This window comes from Fringilla coelebs (assembly GCF_963513975.1).
Source record: "Fringilla coelebs genome assembly, chromosome: 25".
Taxonomy (NCBI): domain Eukaryota; kingdom Metazoa; phylum Chordata; class Aves; order Passeriformes; family Fringillidae; genus Fringilla; species Fringilla coelebs.
This window is the reverse complement of record NC_140051.1, coordinates 7,049,674-7,074,826: the sequence shown is the minus strand read 5'-3', so window position 1 is coordinate 7,074,826 and position 25,153 is coordinate 7,049,674. Positions and strand designations below refer to the sequence as shown.

The window sequence follows — 25,153 nt, the reverse complement described above, 5'->3', positions numbered from 1 at the left end:
CCCTTCCCTTCCCTTCCCTTCCCTTCCCTTCCCTTCCCTTCCCTTCCCTTCCCTTCCCTTCCCTTCCCTTCCCTTCCCTTCCCTTCCCTTCCCTTCCCTTCCCTTCCCTTCCCTTCCCTTCCCTTCCCTTCCCTTCCCTTCCCTTCCCTTCCCTTCCCTTCCCTTCCCTTCCCTTCCCTTCCCTTCCCTTCCCTTCCCTTCCCTTCCCTTCCCTTCCCTTCCCTTCCCTTCCCTTCCCTTCCCTTCCCTTCCCTTCCCCTCCCTTCCCCTCCCCTCCCTTCCCCTCCCCCTGGGATTTGGCCTCATCCATTAAAGGATGCTTGTAGAACCAGCCACCTTTGTCTCCCTTTTTATCCTTTTGTCATTTTATTTTTGCTTTCTTTTTTCTCTTTCTCCCTTCCCTTTTCTCTCTCATTTTTCTCTTCCCCCTTTCTTCCTTTTCCTCTTTCCCCTTTTCTTCTTTCCCCCTTTCCCTCTTTCCTCATTCCCTTTTTTCTTTCTCCTTTTTCTTGTTCTTCTTTCCCCCCTTTTCCTCTTTCCTCTCTTCTTCTTTGCCCTTTTCTCCTCTTTCCCTTTTCTCTTTTTTCCTTACATTTCCTGTATTTTTTCCTTCTTTTTTCTCTTTTCTTTTTCTATTTTCCTTCTGTTATAAAGTCCTCCCCCCAACTAGCTGGAGCTTCTCCGTTCCCCAAGCCCGTGCCCAGCCTCTCCCACATCACTGCATGTCCCTGTCTCTCAGAAAGCTGAGACATGTGTGACACTTGGATCCAGTGACCAGGGAGGCATGGGAGGAACTGCACAGCTGAGCAGCATTTCTGCCATGGAGATCCTCCAGCCCTGGCCTCTCCCTGTCCAGGGGAAGATTCCATCCCGTCCCAAGTTGGACTCCAGCAGGGTCTGTGTGGAGCTGGCTCCGCAGGAGAATGGGATGGGAGGTGTGAAATAGCTCATGGACTGATGCTGCAGTGGGGACAGATTTGGGCAGGGTGCATCTGGATCAGGCCAAAAATGTTGAAAGGGGGAGGGAAAAAGCCTGAGAACCAAATTTGGCTTTCCTCACCCTTTGGATGTGCTTCCAGCACTGGTGTTTGGACACTGCAGCAGCCTGAGCTGTGTCCTGGAGTGCTCAAATGGACACAGGCATTCTGCGAGGGAGGCTGGGTCCCATGAGTGTAAAAGCTCTAAATTGCTGTGATTTGTTGCAGAAGCAGATAGCAAAGAGTGAGGCCGTTGCCATCCTGGCAACTTTCAATTCCAGGCTTGGAGAAATCAGTGAAGCCCCTTGGCCAGGGTCAGTGCTGGCCTTGGCCAGTCTGGGCTGTGCAGACCCCCCTGTGCTGTGGCCCATCAGATGACATTTTATGTGCTATTCCCTCTGGATCAGGCAGGAAAGCAAAGCTTTGGAGCAGCAGATCCTTCAGACAGCCAGCTCAGCCTTAGCTGGGTTTGGCAGGACACAGCTGCTGACACTGAGGGAATTCTATCCCACTCCTTCCCAGCTGTAATTATTATTTTAGTGGTGTAAAGAGAATTAGTGCTTGATGCCTATTTTGCATCAAGAGGAGGAATTCTGAGCCTTATCTTCCCAGATAAGGTTTGAAAAAGCATTCTTTGGGAGGTGTATTTGTGCTGCAAGTCAGCTTGTGAAATCCAGGCTTTGTGCAAGGTTCAGAGGAGGGGTTAAGTCTCTGCTCAGCTTTTCTTCTACTTTAAAACCTAAAAAGATTAATCCAGTTTATTAGCTCTTAAGAAGAAGTGGGAATATACAGAGAGCTGTTTCAGAAAAGAGGAAAGATAGGATTCTTCTTTTGATTCTTTCAACAAATTTAAACATGAAAACTAGGAAATGACAAAGGGAAGGAATTAAATCCTATTGGGAAGAGACAATGATGGGAGGGTTTGGTTTGTTGTTTTTTTTTTTTTTTTCCCAGCAATTCAGGTGGATTTTCCTTTTTTTTCCAAGTAAGATTGCACTGAACTTGCATTTCTAGAAGATAGATTTCAGGAGTTCTGTGAAAAGAGTGATATTATTAAAATAAAAGAGTGAAGTCCAGGAAGGGTGGTGTGAGGACTGTACCTGTGAACCCTCTGAACCTGGAGACAGGAATTGGGAATCCCTGTGGTTCCTGGAGGAGCACAGAGGTTGGCTGAGCCCCCTGAGGAATTTGTGCTGTACCTGCTGCTGTGAAAGTCCTTGGACAGTGTTTGCAATCCTTGGGAGTTTCCACAGGGATAAACAAAGAATTTACACAGTCTGAACCACATTTAAAAGAGGTTACTTTGTCTCTGGAGAATAAATCAGCACAATTCAGAGCCTGCAAAAGGGCTGGAACGGGCTAACCCAGTCAACTTGGAAGGAAGGCTGGAAATGGCCTTCTGGATGTTTTGGGGTTTGTTGTGTGACATTACAGCTACTCCCTGTGTACTTACTGAAATATTGCAACAGAAGAATGCCCACTCTTAACTTTTCTTCTGAAAAATGAACCTTGTAAATGCTGTTTACTGTGTGAAATTTGTGGTATTAGAACACCTCAGGCATCATTTCTGCTGACATTTGGAGTGGCAGAGAGAGAACAAGGACTGTCTGTGGAGATGTTCACATTCAGAGGGGGCTGGAACCTCCAGCCTTTCCCGAGGCTTTGGCTGCTCATGTCCATGCTCACAGGTGGATGGTTGGGACAGGAGTGACAGGCACTGCTCAGCAGGGATGTCAGACTGGGCTGAGCCAGGGCTGACACAATCTCAGGGAGGAAACAAGGCTGACTGCTGTGATGCCAGCCCAGCCACAGCACCTTTCCTGCTCCTCCTTTCCAGGGACAATGCCAGCAAAGGAAGCCTTTTTCTGCTTCAGCACTGGTACATTTGTAAAGCTGTTCCCAGAGCAGGAATTCTCGTGGTCCAGGCAGGGTTTTCTCCATTTTCCTGCTCCCATTTTCAGGCTGGCAGGAGCTGAGCCGTTCCTGTGGCACGGGATGCCCAGTGCTGTGCCCTGTTGCTGTTCTTCCTTCCAGCAGGGGGATGGAAGCAGGTCCCTGGTGCACCAGAGGAGGACATTGCCCCAAACTCAGCCACTTGTCCCAGCTCTGCCCTGCAGGAGGTTTGAGCTGGGCACCCTCTGCTTGGAGAGCAGGATTTGCCAAGGTCTGAAGGCATCCCCACCCCACATGCCCTGCACAGTAAGGAGTGTTCAGGGGCACGGGGGGAGGCCAGGAAAGGCAGGCTCCAAGGAGGGAGAGCAGCTCCAAGGAGGGAGAGCAGCTCCAAGGAGGGAGAGCAGGCAGGACTCCCCTCCTGGGTGGTTTGTGGGGAGGAGAGAGTGCAAGATCCTTCCCACAGGGGCAATGTCTGAGTCAGAGGAGCAACATCTCAAATGTGGTTTGCTGGTTCTGGCTGCCTGGGATAGTCCAGGCTGGAACCACAAATTGCTTGCAGGAGGACTTTTGAGTCAAACATTCAAAATATGGTTGGGTTCTTTGTCTTCTTTATTAATAGTTTCTGATTGAAACTCAAACACCTGGAGAACAGGAACTGAGTAAGTGCTACTTTGTTCCTGTGAAAAGCTCTTTAAACAGATGACTGAAGGACAGATTCTAACTCACAGATATTCTTCTGTGTGCTTTATATGCATATAGAAACACAGAGAGGGGAAAGCTTTCATGTCTTTTTTAAGAAGATATATCTATGTGGAACATCCAGGTGGATTCTACCCAGTGCAAAATCTGTTTTCAGAATGTGTGTTAGCCTCCTTCTCCATGTTTAGATATGATTTTCTGCCTTGATTTAGGATTTCACTAAACAAAACAGAAGCAGTTAATGGGTGCTTTTATTAAACAGCAAATTTTCCCATGATGCAGCCTCCTGTCCCTACCTGTGCATCCTCACCCCTTGGTCAGGGCCAGGCTGTGTGTGCTCAGGGCTCAGAAAAGTTGCTCTGCTTTCAGATGCATTAAAATTCTGTTCACCATCATGACCTTTCCCATGCCTTGTTTTTTGTTCTTCTTTTCTGCCTCTTGGCACCACTTGCCTGAAGATGACCCAGGAAATGAGACTTCCCCTGACAGGTTGTCCACGAGTTTGGTGCCTCACGTGTGCAGGTGTTTGGAGGTGGAATCATGGAATGTTTGAGTTGGAAAAGAACTTAAAGCCCATCCAGTTCCAGCCCCTGCCATGGGCAGGGACACCTTCCACTAGACCAGGTTGTTCCAAGCCCCATCCTGGGATGGGGCAGCCACAGCTTCTCTGGGTAACAAGTCCTGGGTATTTTATAAATCCACTAAACCTTTTCAAAATCTGCCCACAGGCCTTTCTGGCTTGGATATTTCTACCCCATCCTTCCAGGTGTTCACACATGTTGAAACCTCTGTCCTAAGCTTTTCTTGGGTGTTGAGGGCTGTTTCACATCAGCAAAAGAAAGCAGCAGAATTCCTGGTCTGCACCCTGCTAATCCATCACTCCAGGGCTCTGCTCTGGTGGATCTGAGGTCACACGCTGTGTGCCTCCTGCTCCCAGCAGCAGCAAATAAAAGCAAAGTGACAGTGGGAATAAGAATTAATCAAGAATGCCTGAAGCTGGCAGGCAGCCTGCAGAGTGCTGCTGGGCTGTGCTCAGACCTCAGGAGATCCCAAAGCCAAGGTGGAGGGGTTTTGAAGCACCTGGCCCTGTTCCAGGCTTTGGGGAAGTAAACTGCCTTCTGTAGGGGTTGAATTACATCTGAGCTGCTTAATTAACATCCATTACTCTGTAGCTGGCATAGTAACACTAAAGGATAAATTCATTTAGTAATTGGGATGGTAGTTGTTAAGGTCAGGGGTTTGACTGGCTGGTGCTCAGAGATTTCCTGCAGGACTGGGTAGGGCAGCACTCCTGTCCAGCAGGACTAACACTGGGGTCTGCTGTGTCCTCTTCTGAAAGCAGACTCACCATACCCTGTGCTCAGCCTGGGGCTTTGGTCTGTAATTCTCACACAGTCCTGGGGTCCTTGAGGTTGGAAAAGCCCTCCCAGAGCATGGAGTGCACCCTGTGACTGATCCCCAGCTCATCCCCAGCCCAGAGCACCGAGTGCCGCATCCAGGCCTTCCTTAGGCACTCCAGGAACCTCCCTGGGCAGCCCCTTCCACCTTTTCCAGGAAGAAATTCCTCCTGGTGTCCAACTTGAACCTCCTCTGGCACGGCTTGGGGCTGTTTCCCCTTGTCCTGTTTCGACATGTCACCATGGCAGTGCCAGTTTTGAGGCAGAAGGGATTTTTGTCCCTCCTGGGGCTCTGGGGTTCCCTTCCCTGCTGCTGGGGCTGGTCCTTCAGCCCCAGCCAGGGCAGATTCACTGCTCTGCTCTGCAGATCCATCCACTGCTCTCAAGACATGAAAAATTACTGTCACCCTTCCACTTTGGTCTCTAATTGCTCCATTCATGGATCTCTTCAGATTTTTTTTCTCTATTTAATTATTTAAAGGTGTATTGTGACAGAAATTGGGTCAGCTCTTTGTTTTCTTAACTCTGGATGCACAAGATGCAAAACCAGGCCTGGAGCTGTGTGTGGATTTTGAATGGAATAATTCATTTATGATATATTTATGACATTAGAGAAATAAAAACTGTTGTGGAGCTGTTGGTGCTAAAACACATTTTTTCAGCAGGTGCAAATGTAGGTGCATTTCAAGCTGTCCCCTCAGCATGCCAGGGACAGAGGCTTTCTGTGCTCAAACTCCAGTAGAGAAATGCTCAGGGATTTATTTAAGGGTAGGTTTTGCTGGGGAAAGAGGGTGTCTGGAAAGAACCTCCTCAAGGCAAGAGCCTCCCAGTTCATCAGACCTGCATGAGGCTGAGCTGCTGGGAAGTTCTTGTCCCAGGGAATGTGAGAGCTACAGAACAACTTCAGATGGTTTCCCTGGTGGAAAACCCCCAGCTGAAGGGGAGAGCCAGGCCCTGCTCTAGGGAGGGAGGATGACAGAGAGGGAAGATCCTTTGTCAGGATGAAGTGCAGTGTCACACTGAAGTGCTGTCCTAGAAGGGTTTTGGTGGGCAGCAGAGGCTCTCACGATTCCAGGGTCATTTGTTAATGTTGTGTCCTTTGCCTTCAGACAGAAAAGCAGCCCAGGATCAGAAACCAGGCTGTGCTCTGTGCTCTGTGCTCTGTGCTCTGGCAGTGAGGGCACTGCAGAAAGCCATGAGGACTGGCATGGCTCTTGGCAGGGCTCCTGACCCTCATGTGGTGCTTTGGAGACAAGGCTGGGCCTGGCCACAAATTGAAGGGGACACTGGGACTCTGCTGATGAGACACCAAGTCATCCCCACAACTGAGCAGTGCAGATGCTTTGCAGAGGAGCTCTTTGCCTACAATTCACTTGTTTTACAACTCTTCCAAGAGCAGGGCTTGGTTCACGTCCAGGATGGGAGGAGGATCGTGGGGATATTCCTTCCTGCCTTGATGTTTGTTCCTTATGGAGAGGTTTGCCATTTTCAGTACCTTTTTACTTGGGAAAGGTGACAGGCTTTTGGGACAAATCATCTAAAACCGCTTCATCCACTCGTCCTCTGCAGGGCTGCAGAGCTGCTCTGGTCACCAGGGCATGCTGGGTGTAGGAGGCTGAGGAAGCAGCAGACAGCCAGGTGAGCAGTTGGGGTGCTCAGCCTCAGGGTAGGTGAAGTTCACAGACCTTGGAACAGCATCTGCACTTCCAAATAACAGATTCAGTGCACATAAAATGCAGAGCAGGCAGGTCAGGAAAGGATGGTTTCAAAAAGGCTCTCTCAAGGCACAGAAACCACATCATAATAAACAGTGTGTGTGTAAAGGCAGAATCATTGACTTATGGAGTCATTTAGGATGGAAAAAACCTCCAAAAGCGTGGAGTTTAACCTTTGCCACAGCACTGCTGAGCCACCACCAACCCCTGTCCCCAAGTGCCACATCAGCACAGTTTTTTTAGCTCTTCCAGGGACTGTGACTCCACCCACCACTGCTCTGGGCAGCCTCTGCCACGGCTTGACAACCTTTTCCATTAAAAAAAATTCACCTTAATATCCATCCTAACCCTCCTTAGGGCATCTTGTCCTAAAGATACTTCAGTGGTAACTCAGAGATGCATAATTTTCACTATTTGTAGCAAATATTTACTGGCACAGAGCCGGGTGGCAAAATGCACAATCACAACAGTTTCAGAAGTTCTCTCCTACCAGTTTCACTGAGAGCACATGGATTGTTAAACTGATACAATGAAGATAATTTGTAATTGAGCTGTCTGGGTAATAAGAGGGCTGAGAGTGCTGCTGTTGCACTCAGTAAATTGAGGTGCTTTGCCCGACCCTGCGTCACATTACAAATAAGTTTTGTTTAGAGGAGTCAGTCACAGAATTCTCAGGGGAAACCGGATTTGAGCTTGTTCCTTAAGTTGTGGGGACTTTGCAGAGTTACAGAGCAGGTTTGGGTCCCAAGTTTGTTAAAATGCACGGAGCAGGTGTTTGTTGTCACTCTGAGTTGTGTCACTCTGAGGATGTGCCACAGGCTGGGGGATGGAGGCATCAGAAATAAACACAGACTGTATTTTCCAAGACCATAGAGCAGGTTTGCCACCAAGGGCTCAGGTTTTGACAGATCAGGATTTTCTGTTTTCTAAATGGTGCATTTTTAACTCATCTTTGGGTTAAAAACAGTACCTTTATTTCAAAACTTGGTTTAGGTTTTGAAAAGCCCCCATCAGGGATATTAGATATTGAAGATGCTCTGTCTTAAGTATTTCATCTCCAGGGCCTTGGCACCACTTTTCACTCTTTCTTTGTAAAACTGATGGCTGCAGCTGCCAGAAAAGCACCTGATTTTCCATTTTGACTCCAGCTTTGTTCACAAAACCTCCCCATAACTGCTTCTGTTTCTTGTGCCTTCAAAATAATGTTTCACCCTTCCAACCTCTGTCCTTGCAGCTTGATCAGCTGCATCTCTTAACACTTATCTTTTCCCTGGGAATGCTCATGGTTTTTATCTCTAACCTTGCCCAGAGGCATTTCTTACCCTGTTAGTGATATTTTCCAAGCACTGGTAGTGTTGCTTCGTTCTGGGGTGTCAGGATGAATGGGGCTGGAGGGGAGCAGTGGCAGGTACAGCAGGGTTTTGTTGTTCCTGTGCTCCTGAGTGCCTGCTGTTTGTAAATGATGGCATGGATGTCTGACCTGTGGCATAGCAGCCCTAACGGGGTCATGGGAGTGTTCAAATAGTGTTTTGGGTTTGGACCTACAAAAAATCTTTTTTCTTACTGGTTGTCACAAAAACACATGCTTCTGTTCTCTGATCATATACATACATACATACATACATACATACATACATACATACATACATACACACCTATATACAAGTCAGCTCTTTGCTGCCATGGTCTGCCTGAGAAATGAGATTTAAGAAAATTGAGATCTCTGCCAAAGCTGCTGATGCTGTAGGTGACCTCAGGCAAGGAATTCGGGAAGTTTTTGGAAATAGGAAAACAGGGAAATGGCTTCCCACTGCTGGAGGGCAGGGCTGGATGGGAGATTGGGAATGAGGAATTGTTCCCTGGGAGGGTGGGCAGGCCCTGGCACAGGGTGCCCAGAGCAGCTGGGGCTGCCCCTGGATCCCTGGCAGTGCCCAAGGCCAGGCTGGGCAGGGCTGGGAGCACCTGGGACAGTGGAAGGTGTCCCTGTCATGGCAGAAGTGGCTCTGGATGGGGTTTAAGGCTCCTCCCAACCCAAGCCATCCTGGGATTCTGTGATTTTCTTTTCTTTTGTTTTAACAACCTCAGGCAAGTAATTTTAAAGGGTTTTTGTTTGTTTTGCTCCCAAGGCCAGTCGTGGCTGCTGGCTTTGATGGAACTTTCCCCTGTGGCTGAGTGCAGAGCAGTTTGTGGCACATTTGGGCTGTGGGGTAAGGAAGGAGTTGTGTTTAATGCCTGCAAGGTCCATACAGTCATTTGTAACCCCCTCACTGCTCTGCTACGTGGAGGATGGTGGAATTTCAGCTCCCTGAGCTCTGCTCTGTGGCTCTGAAGGGTTTTGTTTGTGGCTCCAAGCTCTTGTGTCACGACTGTAATTTTCTGAAGTGCAGAAAAGCAGCCCCCCATGCTGTGCCCGCCCTCCCCTCACCCCTGACCCACTGCTCCGTGGTGGAATTTTGCTAAAGAGATGATGGATATGGAAGTGTTTAAATTACAGTATGGCAGGAGAGCAGGAATGTCACTCACATGTTGAGGGCTGTAAATCCTGGGTCGAGTTCAAGGTCTGCCAGGCTGCCATTCAGAAATGGGCTGGTTCTGGGAGGAAAAATGGCTCTTAGGGTTTCAGGCACTCTGTTTGTGTTGGGTTGTCTTGCTGGGCTCTTACTCTTCTGTACCTGTACAAAACCACTCACCCTCAAAGCCTGAGCCAAGCATTTATCTACTCCTGGCAAAGCTGTTCCTCTGAGGGACACAGGAGCCACTGGGGCTCATGGCTGGTGTCCCCTCCTCCCCAGGGAACCACACTCACCTGAGGAGTGATTTCCCAAAAGTGAGGACACACAGGATGACACTGCTGTCCCTCAGACCCAGCCCTGTGTCCCCAAATGTGCTTTGGGGGCTCCTATCTGTGATTGAAATCCAGCAGCATATGGAAGTCTAATTTTTAGGGAAGAAAAGCTGCGGTGGTTTCCATTAAAATATCTTTTTTTCCTAGTGACTGCAATTAATTGATAATAAACTGATAATTAATGCTGAGAGATTAATTTATGCTGTGGAATAAGGCTAATGAGGGTTCACCACATAAATATACCAAATTTTCTCCTCTGCCTTCTGCTCTGTCCATTTATATTTTCCCTCCATCTTGTGCTTGTTCCTCCCTTGTGTCCATGAGCTGTGATTCCAGGTGGAGTGCTGAAGTTTTAGTGTTTCATTCAGAAATAAAGTACTTTTATGTTGCCTTAGTGCAAACTCCCTTTAAGTTTTAAAGATTTATAATTTCCTTCAAGTTAGAATAACACACCAGAAGTCGTGGAATCACTTTAGTAAACAAATGTAAGTGTAGATAAAGCAACCTAAGACACCAGCTAAAAACACTTCCTGGGTGAACTCCCTGGGATGGATTTTATCCATCTTGCTTTCTGTTTTGACTAAATCTCTAACCATTTTCTGCTGTGAGTTGAAACAGGAAAGGGCTGAAGGGTCAGGCTGGAATAACATACAGAGCCCAAGCCCCAGACAGCTGTAAGAGTCACCCATGGCAGAGTTAACCTGCCCTGCTGGATGCTGCTGCTTTTCCAGCCATTTAATCTGTGGTGTTTTCTTACTGAGGGGTCAAACTGAAGTGACTTTTGCCTTATACTTTCATCTCATTTTCTGCTCTTGCTCTCCATGTGGGCTGCAAGGTTCAGGAGAGCATCCATGTGTTCTCTCTGAGGAAATAAGCATTTGAACCAGAAGAAAAAGGTCTGTCCCTATCTTAAAATAAATAAATCCTAAGTGCTGTAGAGCAAACCCAGTCAGACTGAGGGACAGGAAGGTTGTGTGTGCTGGAGCTCAGTGGGAGCCTGGCTGGCTTGGAGAGGGAGTGATGGAAAGGGTGGCATCCTGCCCACTGACATGGAGACAGATCCAGCTGCAAACAGGAGTTTTTCTTATGTAGCAAGAAGATCTATAAATCTTTTAATACAAAATTCTGGTGTGTAAGTTTTGTGAATGGATGGTACCACAAATTCTGGCAGCAGCTGGACCCCTCTTGCAGGCTGGGTGCCTCTGAGTGTTGCTCAGGGCACAGCAGGAAGTTTTCTGCCAGATACTAAGTGGAAACAGTTAAACCCACAGACAAATACTCCAGTATGGAACTGGCCTGGACTTAAGGGAGCCCCCGTTAGAAAGGAGCACGACTCTTGTACTGATAATTGAAGAGTTTAATGGATGATGATGGAGCAAAGTGGGCTTTGACTGGGGGAATGAACCTGCAGGGAATGGTTTAAAATTGTTTCAGATTTGCAGTGGGTAATGTCTGTCTGTTGGAAATGAAGGCATCACTAGCTGCAGGATGGGCTTGGGAAGAATGGCAGTGGGAGTGACGCTGCTGCTCAAGTGCCACAGGATTGAGCTGAGCTTAAGGGAGTAGGGAACTACTCCAGGCTGTGGCTGCTCATTGTCCTCCGCAGGCCATTTGTTCAGCAGAGCTAAAAATATTCCTTGTGGAGCTGGGCTCTGGGTCCCTGTCCCTCCCCATCTCCTCCCGCGCCAAGTGAAGCCCGGGAGCGTCTCCGCTCTGTGATCGTGCGGTGCTGGTGCCACGATGGAGGGTTCAGATCTCTGGCTCGCTGGAAATTAAATCAGTTCAGTAGTCTCCAATCATTTCTTTAGCATGACATTTCTCCTTGCTTTGACAATCAGAAAAAGATCAGCAGCTCTGTGCAGAGGCTGAAATCTCACCCGGCATCTCATCCTACCCGGCAGAGCGAGGGAGAACAGATCAGGATGGGAAAAGAGCAGGGATGAGACCGGATTTTCCATACTCTGAGAAATTCCGGATTCTTCATGATGCTTTTCATTGTGCATGTTTCTGTAAAAAGCAATATCAAAAAATACATTGAATTTTTTTTTTCAAGAAGAACTTGTTTTTAAATCACTGGTCAATTTTTCCTTTTAAAGATCCTGAAACTATTTAATGGCATTATTGAAATCTTCACTTGATATTTGATTTTTTATTTTAAAGAACTTTGTCACAGCCAGGTTTGTAGATGAAGGTCTGAATCTGGGAAATCACTTTGTGATTAACTTCACCTCTTATGTCCCACTGAAGTGAATGGAATTTAAGCTTCTGTAAATCAGGACAATTAATAATAAGGGAAATGAACAGTAATTATTGATTTAGAAGATGAGAGGCTGATCAAACATTTATTTGAGCAACAGTTTATGGAAATCATTAAAAATACGAAGAAAACATTTTTGCCATTTGGATGTTGAGTGCCTGAAGCCCCAGAAGTTATGAGCTTTGATATAAAACATAGTCACCAACACAAGACCAACTTAACAGGCACTTACTTGTGTCTAATATTTTATTAGCTCTCTAAATTAAAAAAAATCCTTTTGCCAAACCTTTCTGTTGCTTGAGAATTTGCAGGAAAGGGGGGAGAAGATGTTCAATTTTTATATTGGTAAGTTATATTATATGGTTTCCAGTTATATTGGAAACCTTTGTAGTTCTTTGGATCTGGGATGAGGCTGCAGCTGTTGCTGCTGCTTTGGCTGTGCCTCTCTGGGAGTCTGGCTGGGAGAATCCAGACTTTGCTTTCCTGTGATTTGTGCTGGAGATCTAAGGGGAAGCATTAAATACTGTCCAGTTCCTTCCTTGATTGCTGCAGTGATTCCTTCCTGTAAAGTTAATTGCATCCCATGTAAATGTGGCTTAAAAATTCAGCACTCAGGCTCCAAATCTACAAAAAACTTGGCTTAATACAAATTGAAGTCCAACCTAAAGCATGGGAGCTTTTTGGAAATGAGTTATGTCAGGCTTAAAGTTGTAGAATATTGGTAAATACTCCCCTTTAAGGTGTTGGAATAGCATTCTGCTGGATGGAAGTGTGTGTTATTGCTCCTGAAGTGCTGCTCTGTGCCAGCACAGCCTGTGCACAGCCACTCTGAGTGAGACAGGAATGGGCAGCTGCTGAGCTCTTCTGAGAGAAGTGACAGGACCTGAGGAACAGCTGGAGCTGTGCCAGGAGAGTTTTAAGTTGGATTTAGAGAAAGGTTTTTCCCCCAGAGAGGGCAGTGCCCGGGCTCCCCAGGGAATGGGCACAGCCCCGAGGCTGCCAGAGCTCCAGAAGAGTTTGGACAGCGCTGCCAGGGATGCCCAGGGTTGGATTACTGGGGAGAATTAAGATCCTTGTGGGTCCAACTCAGGATATTCCATGGTTCCATGAAGTAAACTATGATCCTTCTGCACAAGAGCCTGATGTCCATGATCCTAGGCTGAGTGGCCTGGGAATGATGATGAGGTTCTGGCCTCCAGGCACCTACAGCATCCCTCTCCTGGAGCCTGGGCTGCTGGCAGGGACAGCTCAGGGATGGCTCAGGGGCAGCTCAGGGATGGGAGAGCTCAGGGATGGCTCAGGGAGAGCTCAGGGATGGCTCAGGGATGGGAGAGCTCAGGGAGAGCTCTGCTGGTTGCTTAGCAGCTGCGAGCTGCAGTTTGGAGGTGCAGGAGCCGAGGATCCCCGCGCTCCAGCTCGGCTGCCTGCCCTTGCTCCAGGAGCCTCCCGTGGGGCCAGAGACACTGCTGCTGGTGTGGGGTAAGCTGTCCCTGCTCATCCATCACCTTTTCCTGCTGCTGTCAGCCCTGTGACCGGGATGGTGTGGGATCCTGCACACCCTGGCACAGCAGGGGCTGACCCAGCTCTGCCTCCCGGCTGCTTTTAACTCTTACTGTCCTCATTGATGGCAACCAGGCTGCAAAGCTACAGGCCAGCCTTTAAAATGAAATAGAATGGAATTAGTGACAGGTTTAGGGTCGTTTGACAGATCATTTTGTTGTTTGGGTGGTCATGGAGGAATGAAATGCCCGGTTTGGTGGCAGAGGCAGATCCAGGATCACAGGGGTTTCTCAGGCTGCTGTTCCCTACGTTGGTGACTGAACCTTGAAGGTCACACTGGCAGCTCAGTGAGAGAGCAAGAATCCCTTAATTGCAAAAGATGGAGAAATGGGGAAGGCTGACAGCTCCCTGAACAGATTTAGCCTTGCACTCCTGCTTTTGTTATTCTCCTATAGACAAAAGTGAAATGACATAACGTGGAATTCCCAAATCATTTATCCTGTGTAGGTGCCTCTTTGTAGGACTGTGAGATACGGTGATTTCTCATGAACTGAAAGCAGTGTCTATGGACACAGTCACAGTGTGGAGTTGTCTTAAATCATTGGGACAGAATGTAGCTGGATTGGAGGGTTTGTATCTGCAGTCTTGCCTCGCAGGCTTTGGATAATAACGTAAAACTGATGCCTAGAACTTGGCTGATAAAGAAATCCGTGCAGAGGAATTATGACTGGGAATTCAGAGTAGGCCATGCCTTTTATCCCAGGGGAGAGGGCACCTGGCAGAGCCCTGCCAGCCAGGCACAGCAGGTCAGCATTTGCAGCTCTGTCCCCTGTTGTGTCCCCCTTACCCCGTGCATCCTCTGCTTTCTGCTCCACTTTCAGGCATCCCTGTGCCACTTGCAGTCCCTGGCACTGCCTCTGAGTGCCTGTGTAACCCTGAGCAATCCGATTCCTTGATTCCTTCCACATCCCTGGCAGTGTCCAAAGCCAGCTTGGATGGGGCTTGGAGCAAACTGGGGAAGGTGTCTGTGCCCATGGCAGGGGTGAGACTGCATGGGCTTTAAGTTCCCTTCTGTCCCAAACTACTCTGGGATTCTGTGATTTATAACTCTTCATAAAAGTGCTTTGACCTGTAAACTGCTGCATTATTTTTTTGCATTATTTTTTATTGACCATAATAGGCCGTGGAGCCTATTAAAAGTCATCATTAGCTATTAAAAGCTTCACAAAGCAAACTGTTCTGTGCTGCCACAGTCCCTTCCTTGTCCCCTGGAGCAGTCTGTATCTTGTCTATATTTTAATTGGGGAAATGATATGCGCTGAGGAATAAATCTGCAGCTAGAATTGTTCATCGTGGATTGTTTTCTTAATTCAGCCAAAGGTTTGCCTGGGGCACCTGGCAGAAATTTTGCAAGCTTCAAATCTGCCTTCAGATCTTTGGGTTTATATGATTCTATCTGTTTGGAATCTAATTTCATGCTGTTTATACAACCACTTGGTGATTTACATTTGTGCAAGGACACCTCGTGTAGGAAAATGCTACAAAATCCTTGTAAGACAGGTGGAAGTTAAAGCTCTGGATGGGTCTCATGCTGCTGGGTCACATCCAAACCCATGGTTAAATAATTAAAACAGGACCACTAATGGCTGGTTTGAGCATGAATGGCTGCTGCAAATGAAACCATGAAACTGTTACCTGTAAATTAAACCATAAAAATGTTACCTGCAAATTAAACCATGAAAACGTTACCTGCAAATTAAACCGTGAAAACATTGCTAGGGCACTTTGATTGCTTTCAGGTGTTTAAGGAGAAGGTGCTGTCTGTGCTCAGATTTCCCTCTCCTGCCCCTGGGTGCTGAGGAGCTGCTGACTGTGGCTGTGTTTGTGTGTGCAGGGCAGGAGCTGGATTGTGAAGAGGAGCTATGAGGATTTCCGGGTGCTGGACAAACACCTCCACCTGTGCATCTACGACCGCCGCTTCTCGCAGCTGGCAGAGCTGCCCCGCTCCGATGCCCTGAAGGACAGCCCCGAGGTAAGGGGCCCCTCTGGGCACCCAGGGCAGCACCCAGGCGTGGGATTTGTGCAAGGGATGGCCTCTGGAGGAGGTTTGTTGGAGATCAGGGACAATTCCACTGTGGAAAGGGCTGGCAAGCATTGGAAGGGGCTGCCCAGGGCAGTGGTGGAGTCACTGTCCCTGGAAGTGTTCAAAAGTGTGTGGACCTGGCACTTGGGGACGTGGTTTAGTGGTGGACTTCGAGGTCTTTTCCAGCCTCAGCAATACCATGTATTTCTGGTACACAGAGTATTCTCACAGAGTATTATTCTGTGTACATTCTAGTATTATAGTAATAAGTATACTTGTTACTAGTAATATACTACTAATAAGTATACTTATTTGTAGTAGAGAGTAGTTTTAATGTAGCCTGGGTTACATTTGAAAATTGGCTACCATGAAAAAAGACAGTGTTTTCCACCCCTAATTTCAGTGATCTAAAGAGAAATGTCCTGCAAGTTCAGACAAATTAATTAAGCTCCTGAATCTGGAATGGTAATTGAGTGTCAAGAAAGCTGCTGTCCTGTGGTCCCTTAGATGTGAATTTGGTTTTGTCTTTGGAAACTCAGCGATGTGGGTATTTCCTGGCTCAGTGTTAAAACTCAGCCTTCCCAGGGAATCATGCTGTCTGAGGCTGCTGCACTGCAAGAGCAATCCCATTTGGAGTGCTAGGCTTCCATTTTCAACTGAGTAATCCTGAAGTGTTTTTCAAGAGCATTTGCATTAGTGTGTTATTTAAATGATCTTTAAAAAGCTCTTTTTCCTCAATGAGGTTGTTTTTTTTTTCTCAAAGAGATACTTCTCATTTCTTGGCTTACTGTCTTCACCCAGAGTATGATGAGATGAAATTACCTCAGCTCCTCACTGCTGATAATTGAAAGATTTATTCATGTTTAGAAAAATCTCTTGGAAAGCAGCAGGTGAATCTTGGCTGCATCATTTTGGAGGATGTGGACACTGAAATTAGTACCCCCTGGAATTTTACAGGGTGTTTGCCATGGAATTTAAAGAACTGGTCATGCAGCCCCATCACTCAGCAGAGAGACTGGTTTAACACTTGCATTGGTTTCACACAGGGTATATCTGAGGAGGGTTTAAAGTTTAAATTCAGCAGAAGCAGCAATATTCAGGACAATGAATTCCTGGTTTATTTTTAATTCTATTTTAGGCATTCCTATCTCTTGCATCCTTACTTGTACCACCAGTTTAACTGGACTTTAGAGCAAGAGCCTGAAAATCTCCATTCTGTCTGCAAGCACAGAGGATGTGAAGATGCTGAACAGCTCTGCTGCTCTGCAGCTGTGGGGTGTCTCATCATATATTTTTTATTTTGAATTGGCCATGTTGGAACAGATGTTTGAGGAGAACAATGTTTTAAACAGTCTTACAGATTCTGGGCTACAATGCTGCTTTATACCACTGTTACTGGGAGGCTCTGGAAAGACCTCAGTGGCTTCTCTGTAATAAAAACCAGTTTACTGTTACAGGAGGGACATGGCAAAGTGTATTTTTAAACCCCTCTTCCACTGCTTGAAATGTTACTCTTTGGCCAGGGGGTCATTCTGAGGTGCTGCATTCTTTAGGCTCTGCAGGCGTGTGGAAGTGGCACTCAGGGGGTGTTCACTGGGTGGCATCAGGGGGTGTTCACTGGGGGGAACTTGGGGTGTTCACTGGGGGGCACTCAGGGGGTGTTCACTGGGGGGAACTTGGGGTGTTCACTGGGGGCACTCAGGAGGTGTTCACTGGGGGGCATCAGGGGGTGTTTGTTCACTGGGGGGCATCAGGGGGTGTTTGTTCACTGGGGGGCACTCAGGGGGTGTTTGTTCACTGGGGGCACTCAGGGGGTGTTTGTTCACTGGGTGGCATCAGGGGCTGTTTGTTCACTGGGTGATTCTCAGGTGTTTTTGGTGGCCCTAAGAAGTGAGTTGTTTGTATGTGTGTCCATGATGAGGGCAAAGCTTTAAATTTATCTTGACAAGGGAAGTTATGAAAATCTGTGTGAATCTTACAAAATGGTAATAATTACATTATTACTGTCACAGAGAGCTTTACCTTTCTTTTGGTGTAGCCATTGTAACCCTGTGTGTAGCTTGCTGTCCTTCAAATGACAGAAATGCATTTATTTGCAGAAGGGAACGGATCTCTGTAACTCTTGCTTGTGGCACTGGGTGCTTTCTGGTCTTCCCTAAGCCCGCAGAAGGCTCTCCAAAGGCTGGGGCACTAACAGGAGCACTGTGTGTGTGTGTTTGTGTCCCAGCTGGTCACCCAGATGCTGATGGCTTACCTGGCTCGGCTCTCCAACATCGCAGGCAACAAGATCAACTGTGGCCCTGCCCTCACATGGATGGAGGTACAGCACAAACCTGGGTGTCCCTTGTTTCCTGACCTTGGAAACACAGCAGGCACCTGTTCTTTCCAGACCTGTTGATGTCACTGAAATTCTATCCTGAAAGCTTTATTCCCCTGTTACCAGCACGTAGAAGGTGTAGGACACACAGAATCCCAGCCAGTATTAAGAGTATAGAGTTTCTTCCCTTGTAACCTGGGTTTTGTCTCTCAGAAGGGGATTGTCCTGCTGATATGCACAAACAGAGGAGGTGGCAGTCCCAGGGCTGCCTGGGAATGCCGGGTTCAGGGCTGGATCTCCCAGTGCTGGGTTGCAGAAGGCTCACTTATTTCAAAGCTCACTTATTCCTGCTCTCCTTTTAGCCAAGGCAATGCTGCGACTGTGGCACATTTCTAAACTCAGCTGTCTCTGTTATGGTGTTTCCCTGCTCTCTTGGTTTTCTAAGTTATTTTTCCCTGTGGCAGCTCCAAACCCAGTAAATACTATGTGCTCCTTTAGGCTCCAATGCAGACAGAGGCAGCCTTGTGCCTGCAGTGGCACAGTTTGTGTGTTGTGAACTGCAGCTGCAGCTCTGCTTTCAGGTTTAATGGTCTTGTAGCCTTCAAACAATAGCCCTTAGTGGGGATGAGGGCAGGGGAGGCTGGAGGAGTGTCCAGCTGTCCCTGCTCAGGCTGCCTGCAGACGTGTGGCTTCCCATCGCTGCACACCAGGAATAGAAGCAGCTATTAATAGACTTGCAGCTCCTTTTTAAATGGATCTGATAAGCATTGAGTGTGTTTTCCTGCAATTTTCCACTGATATCCTTCTCACCCTGAAATCCTTTGGGACAAGAAAAATCCTTGGAAAGCAGCAAAGGGAGGGAGGAAGCTGTAGGGAGAAATAAAATGTAGCTTTCAGAGCAACACAGTAGGCCTGGAGATCACAGCAAACCCAGTGCAGAGTAACCTTTGGGACTCACTGAGAATCCTGCACAATTTTACACAGAAATCTGGGAGTTTTGGAAGTATGCTGATGATTGCAAGGGGGGTGCATGTTTTCCTTAAAAGAATAAATAAAAGAGTGGGAGAAAATGGAAAGCAACACTAGTTTTTGGGTTGACAGCACTTTCTCCTTGCCTCAGTACCTTGAGTATTAATTCCACCTCGTAGAGGATTTTTGTAGCACGTCTGTATTGCCATGGAAAACCACCAGGCTTAGGTGTTAAAGGGAGGTGCAGGCCCTGACTGTGTGCTGCTGTTTGTACACAAAGCTGCACCAAGCCAGCATTTCTCTCCTCTGGATAGGCACACCCGACCTTCTGGAGCCCCCAGTGAGCTGTTCTGGCTGTGCTGTGCCCTCTCTCCTGGGGCCCAGGGCTGGGCTGTCTCCCTCAATCAGCTTGAAGCCTTTGCACCGTTAAAATGCCTCCTCACTTGTCCTCAGCTGCCTCACAGTCCCCTGTGCTCTTTGTTTCAGATTGATAACAAGGGGAATCACCTGCTGGTCCATGAGGAATCATCCATTAATGTCCCTGCTATTGCTGCTGCCCACGTCATTAAGAGATACATTGCTCAAGCAGCAGATGAGCTGTCGTTTGAGGTAAATGAAGCACTTGCATTCCTTGTTGTCAGCTCCAAATGAGTGTAATCTGTTTGTCTGTGTGCCCATCAGGAATATGTCCAGCCACTTCCACAATGTTTTGTGAGGTGAAGCTTGGAAGATTGAGTTAAATATTCGATTTACAACAAGTTGGATATGGGCAGATGTTCAGTCATCTTTACAATAAAGCTTTACTTGGCATTAGTATCTTCTGATTAACCAGCTCCTGCCAGCTCCTCTGGGCTATCCCTGAGCAGAGCCCACGTGTTTTCTGTTCAGGGTGACTGTCCCTGTGTGTGTGGGGACAAGAGTTTCATTTCTCCTTGCCCAGGTTACACACACCCTCTGAGCAAGTCCCTGTCCATAACCACTTTTAAGAGCTTCTGCTCCCATGAGAAGTAAAGAACCAGACTGGCAAAGGATTGCTGCTTAAAGGGCAGGTGATGAGCTAAAACTGGCCTGAAAATCCAGAGCTGCTGTGGAGCTAGTCCCTGAATCTCAGGATGGTTTGACCTGGGAGGGACCCTAAAATCCATCCCATTCCACCCCTTGCCATGGGCAGGGACACCCTCCAGTAGCCCAGGTTGCTCCACATCCCATCCAAGATCTCCAGATCAGACCCTGGAAGCTTTTGGCTGTCTGGCAGTTGTCTGTTTTACCCAAAAAGCAGTGGTCTGTGCAATGGGGCTGTTTCTACAAAACATGGGAAGGAAAACAGTGCCTGAGGAGCTTTGTGATCACATCCTTGGTGTGCAGCACAGGAAGGAATCACAGCAGTGATAGTCTGGTGCTGCCAGGGCTTGGTTGATGTCAAATCAAGGCAAGGATTAGTGTACCCCAAAGAACTGTGTGGTCAGAGGGACGTGTGGGCATGGCAGCTCTGAGCTGGGCTCCAAGCAGCACAGGATTCAGGCTGGGTCAGCTTGTGAGAGCGCTGAAATGACATTTCCCACTTGTAAATCTTGCTCTGTGCAGAAGGGAAACTGAGGCACGTGTTGTTTCCAAGGGTGTGCAGTGAGACACCACAGCAGAACTGACACAGACCAGGGTCAGGGGGTTTATGATGCTGAGTCCTGTTCCCTAACCCAAATTATCTCTGTGGTTTTTATTCTAAATTTCTAGTAGGCAGTTGCACAAGCAGCTGTCTGGGGTTTGCTCCCCAGTTCTGAGAAACATCCTCAGTGTCTCTGCTCCTGGGGTGGCAGAAGTTTCTTTCATGGACATTTTCTTTGCTCTTGATTCACTATTCCCTGGAGGAAATAATTTCCCCACATCTCAGTCCTCCCTGTCTGCAGACTGGGAATGTGTTGCCTTTTCTGTAAAACACTTTGAGATCCATCGGTGTAAAATATCTGGTGAAAGTTGGGCATTACTGGCATGAATTTTTGCCCACCTGCCTGCAATACCTGCAGTATTTATTTTGGTTCTGCCCCTTCTCATTTCTGTAATAGAGGCTACACAGAGCTTGATTCAAACCAAGCCAAATTTAGTATTGATGATACTGATTTCCTTTTGAACTATTGCAGTACTGCATTTTGATGGGAATGAGCAAAGCCTCAGAAAGCCTGTCTGGTGGCCTTGGCCATTTTCCATCCTGTTGCTGTAGCCCCACTTCCCCTGTGTTCACTTCCTAACCCTGGGCAGCTCACCTGGGGCAGCTTGGGAGCTGCAAAGGCAGTTCTTCACTCTGCTGTGAGAGGGAGCAGGAAACACATGCCAGTGCCTACAGTGGGTAGGGCAGTAAAATCCACTTCAGCTACTGGAGCAGATTTTCCCAAGTGCTTGACACATCCTTGCAGTTTAACCAGAACCTTCTGTAGCCCTTCCCAGGAGCCTGCTGCTCTTCAGGCCCTTTCCTTAGGAGCATCTGTATCCTGTGTGCTGCACAGTGCAGGAGCTCTCCCACCCCTCTTCCACACCTCCATTGCCTTTGCAAAGGCAGACGTGCAGCTGCTCCAGAGCTGTGCAGTTTTTGCAGTGCTGAGGCTGTGGTTACTGGAGCTGTGCTCTCCTCCTGGCTGTGACTGATGCTGTCGACCTTTTGCAGGTGGGAGACATCGTGTCTGTCATTGACATGCCACCAAAGGAGCTGACCTCGTGGTGGAGAGGAAAACACGGCTTCCAGGTAGGCAGCAGCCCGGCCCTGGCAGTGGGGCTGGACCAAAAGCAGGAACCTCAGCAGGAGCCCAGCAGTGCTGTGTTCCTGGAGCCTCTGTGCCTGCTCAGGGTGGCTCAGGGGATGAGCAGGGTGTCCCTGCCTTGGTGTCAGGGGACTCCCCCTCTCTCTGGGCTGGGGCTGGAGCAGACACAGGGTCTCCACTGGAAGTTTCCTTCCTCCCTCACCACGGGAAGGAGGGCTGGCTGTGCCCTGTGATGGACAGCTGGCCTGATGGCAGTGGAAGCTTGTGCTGCACCCCCTCCAAGGCAGCTGACACTGTTACTCACATCATCCCCTTCCTTCCAGTAGCTAAAACCAGCTCAGGCAGAACATAGAGGATTTGGAGAATTCCAGCTGAGGAAACAGTGCTGCTGACTTAGAGAAGGCACCCATCCATGCCTGTGTTCACTGTGTGCTGTCAGTTGCTGGTCCCTGTAATCATCACAGCACAGAGATGGAGACTGAATTTTCAAAAGGTCCTAAGCATGCCTGGGGATTAGGTACCAAACCTTGTGTGTTGGCACAAATGGCACTGTCCTTCCAAAGAGTTTTTAATCCTTTGGATTTTGCCATTAGGAAATGTAAAAGCTTTAAAAGTCTCTTTTAACCAAGCAAACCCCAGAGCCACTGGGGGCTGGGGGCCTGACTTGTGCTGTCTCACATTTCAGCTGCTTTCAGCCACAGGGATTTCCATCTGCAGCTGCTGTCTGTGAGTGGGTGGGATGAGGAGTTTGCTCTGCAGAGGCTCAGGATTGACCAGGCACTTGTGTAATTTGGCATGGAAGGTCTTCTTGAGGCTCCTCAGGTTTTCCCTGACAGCCCTTTCTGTGCCAGGCCAGGCTGTGGCCGTGCTGTTGTCAGTGCCCAGTGGCTGGATCTCCCAATCCCAGCTGGATGCAGTGTAGCACACCACTGGATGTGGATGGTGTACTCACACCATCCTAGCACTGTCTGCTCAGCCAGGGCACGTGAGACACCCCTTGTGTTGGCTTTGTGTCAGGTGTGGGAGTTCAGGTGACATCTCCTTTGTAAAGTCAGAGCAGCATGGAGAGCACCTGTTCTGAAGTTTGATTTGTTTCTAGAATCAACACACTGGTACTACTTGAACAAACTTCTGCTTCTGAGCTGTATTGTGCCTTTGCTGGGCTTGTGTTCTAATCTTAGAAGCCTTAAAGCTGCATATGCTGTGCTGTCATAGAATCAGAGAAGGGCTTGGGGTGGAAGGCACCTCAGACATCAGTTCCAGGCCTCAATCAATTAAATGCTGTAATACTGCTTGGAATGATCAGCCTATGCCATGATTAACTTCCAAGTGAATCAATAAAGCAAAACAAAGCTATCCTGTGGTCTGTGCCTGAGTGTGGGCATTTTGCACAGGCTTTGGATGTGTGGGATGTAGATCCCATTATTCAGGCTGGCTGACATTGGGGCCAGGTCTGGAGAACAGCACTTGCTGATGAAAGGCACAGAAGCAAGGCAGCCCTTTGCAGTTTGTCACTGCTTTGTGCCTCTCAGATCACAGCCATCCTGTTGTGTTTTCCCAGCATAAAAACATGGTGATGAGGAAACTGCCAGAAAAGGGAGTTTTCTGTGTCCCTGCCCAGTCAGGCTCCTGACACAACAGATACTAGCAGCTGCAGAAATACAGCACCATATTCTGGCTTAACAGAAAATTAGAGGTGGAATAATCTTGTGCCCTTAATGACAAGCAGGAGTGATCACAGTGGGAGCAGGTGACAGCCAAACACACCATGGAGATGCAGCTAGCTCTGTGTTCCCACAGCTCCAGGAGCTGGGTTTGCTCAAAGTCTTAACCTGTGTGTTGAGTTTAAGGCTCATGAGCTCTAAATGTACAGAAAATGTATATTTGCTGATGGAATGAAGTCTTTAGATGATATGAGCAGTAAGAATTCAGAGAAAGGGAATTTATCTCTGGTGTTGCTACAGCAGACCTAGAGATGAGTTACAGGCAGAAGTGTCCTCGATGGATGCTCAAACAGAGTGTGTATGTAGGTGAAGAATGTTACAGCAAGAGGTGTAGGCACAGATGAAGCTGTGCAGCCTCTAAAGCATTTGTTAGAGGCAAATAGTTCTGTTCCTGTTTAGGAACATTGCAGTGATAGCAATCTGTTGATCCAGTCATTTGAATTAATAAAATAAATCAACAGAGCCCCTCTTGCCAGATAGTTGTGATTCTGAGAGCAGATAAAAGGAGGAGGTCCTGCCACCAAATGTTTGGACAGCTTGTCCTGTTAGTTTTTGGGTTTTTGCTTCATGTTAGGGAGGGGCAGGGTTTTATCATCCAACCACAGCTTCCATTAGAAATCATGTCTTGATAGGAGGAAAGCAAGAACAGGGGAAAAAATTTCTTGTTTTGCTGAAAGGGAAAAAATTACTTCTTGACTTAAAGAAACTCCCCTGGTTTTGTGCATTTGAAGCAGCTGTGAGCTGTGTGTGCCCAGGCAGAAGTGCCTTCACTCCTGCCTGTCCTGCATCCCTTGGGATTATGGGAGGGCTGTGGTGAGGAACTGGAGGCAGCTCTGCAGAAGTGAGCCAAAAACTGGCTCTGACAGGCTGCAAACACCTGCAGCTTGGATTCAGCATGGAAGTCAGAGTGTTCCTGCCAGCCAGAGCTGTCCTTCAGGGGTGATTCACTGGGTTTGTATCCATCACACTTCCCTGGCACAGTGCCTGTGCTCTCTGCATACCTGAGCTCACGACTGCATTGCAACACACCTAATCCTGTGTGAACAAAACAACCCACGAGGCTTCTTGCCATTTGCTCTGCTTGAAATGAAATGATTTTAAGACATTTTTCCTCAAGCTTTTTTAGCTTCCAATGCCCTCAGTGTGAGTCAGTGCTTTCTCTGTAAGATTGTTACCTAAATTACAGCCACCTCCACATTAACAGCCTTCAGCCCTCTTTGTTCTGCTCTGCTTTTGCTTCATGCTTTGTCTTTTCAATCAGCTCTGTGTCAGGGAGCTGAGTCATTTGGGACAGGCCCTTGTTTGATGCATAACTGCTCTTGGTTGTCCTGAATTATTCTGGTTTTTGGGAATAGTTTCCTGAGGTGGAGAGCTGCCCCACAGCCTGCCCTGCTAGAGAGGTGACAAAACCAGGGTGTGCAGCTGGGGGGAACTGGGCTGATTTTAATCACACTGTGATTGCAGCAGCTTCAGCTGGTTGTGAGTCTGCAGGACCCAGTTCCACAGAAGTCCAGGATGGTTTGGGTTGGGAGGGAACCTTGGGGATCATCCAGTCCCACCCCTCCCATGGGCAGGCACACCTTCCGCTGTCCAAGCCCCATCCAGCCTGGCCTGGGGCACTGCCAGGGATCCAGGGGCAGCCACAGCTTCTCTGTGCCAGGGCCTTCCCACCCTCTCAGGGAAGAAGTTATTCCCAATATCCAATCTAAATCCCATCCATCCCTGTGTCCTGTCACTCCACCCCTTGTCCAAAGGCCCTATCCCTCTCTGGTTTCCCAAAGTGCTGCTGGCACACCAGTCAGGAATGGATAATCAACAAGCACCATCCCAGACAGACTTTTTTTTTGTGTGAATAAAAGAAATCAAAATAGCTTTATGGCCCAGGTGTTCAACTCTCTTTAACAGGAGCTCAGGATAAGAGGAGTAATAATCCTGTTCTTCCTGTTAGTAGTGCCCTAAAGTGAAAGATCATCTCGGCAGGGGCTCCTCTGGGAATGAGGTGAGGCTGTCCTGCTCTCTGTGTA

The 25,153-nt window shown here is 48.0% G+C and overlaps 1 protein-coding gene across 1 annotated transcript in view; it reads left to right on the top strand.

Annotated features, from left to right (window-relative positions):
• Positions 1 to 25,153, top strand: part of ARHGAP32 (Rho GTPase activating protein 32) — a gene marked incomplete at both ends in the record, with an annotated part of 143,236 nt that overhangs the window by 53,944 nt on the left and 64,139 nt on the right. The window contains 4 exons of the mRNA XM_084221634.1: positions 15,181 to 15,318; positions 17,597 to 17,689; positions 19,142 to 19,264; positions 21,312 to 21,389. Of these exons, the coding sequence (XP_084077760.1) occupies positions 15,181 to 15,318; positions 17,597 to 17,689; positions 19,142 to 19,264; positions 21,312 to 21,389 (432 nt within the window). The remainder of the gene's footprint in view (positions 1 to 15,180; positions 15,319 to 17,596; positions 17,690 to 19,141; positions 19,265 to 21,311; positions 21,390 to 25,153) is intronic.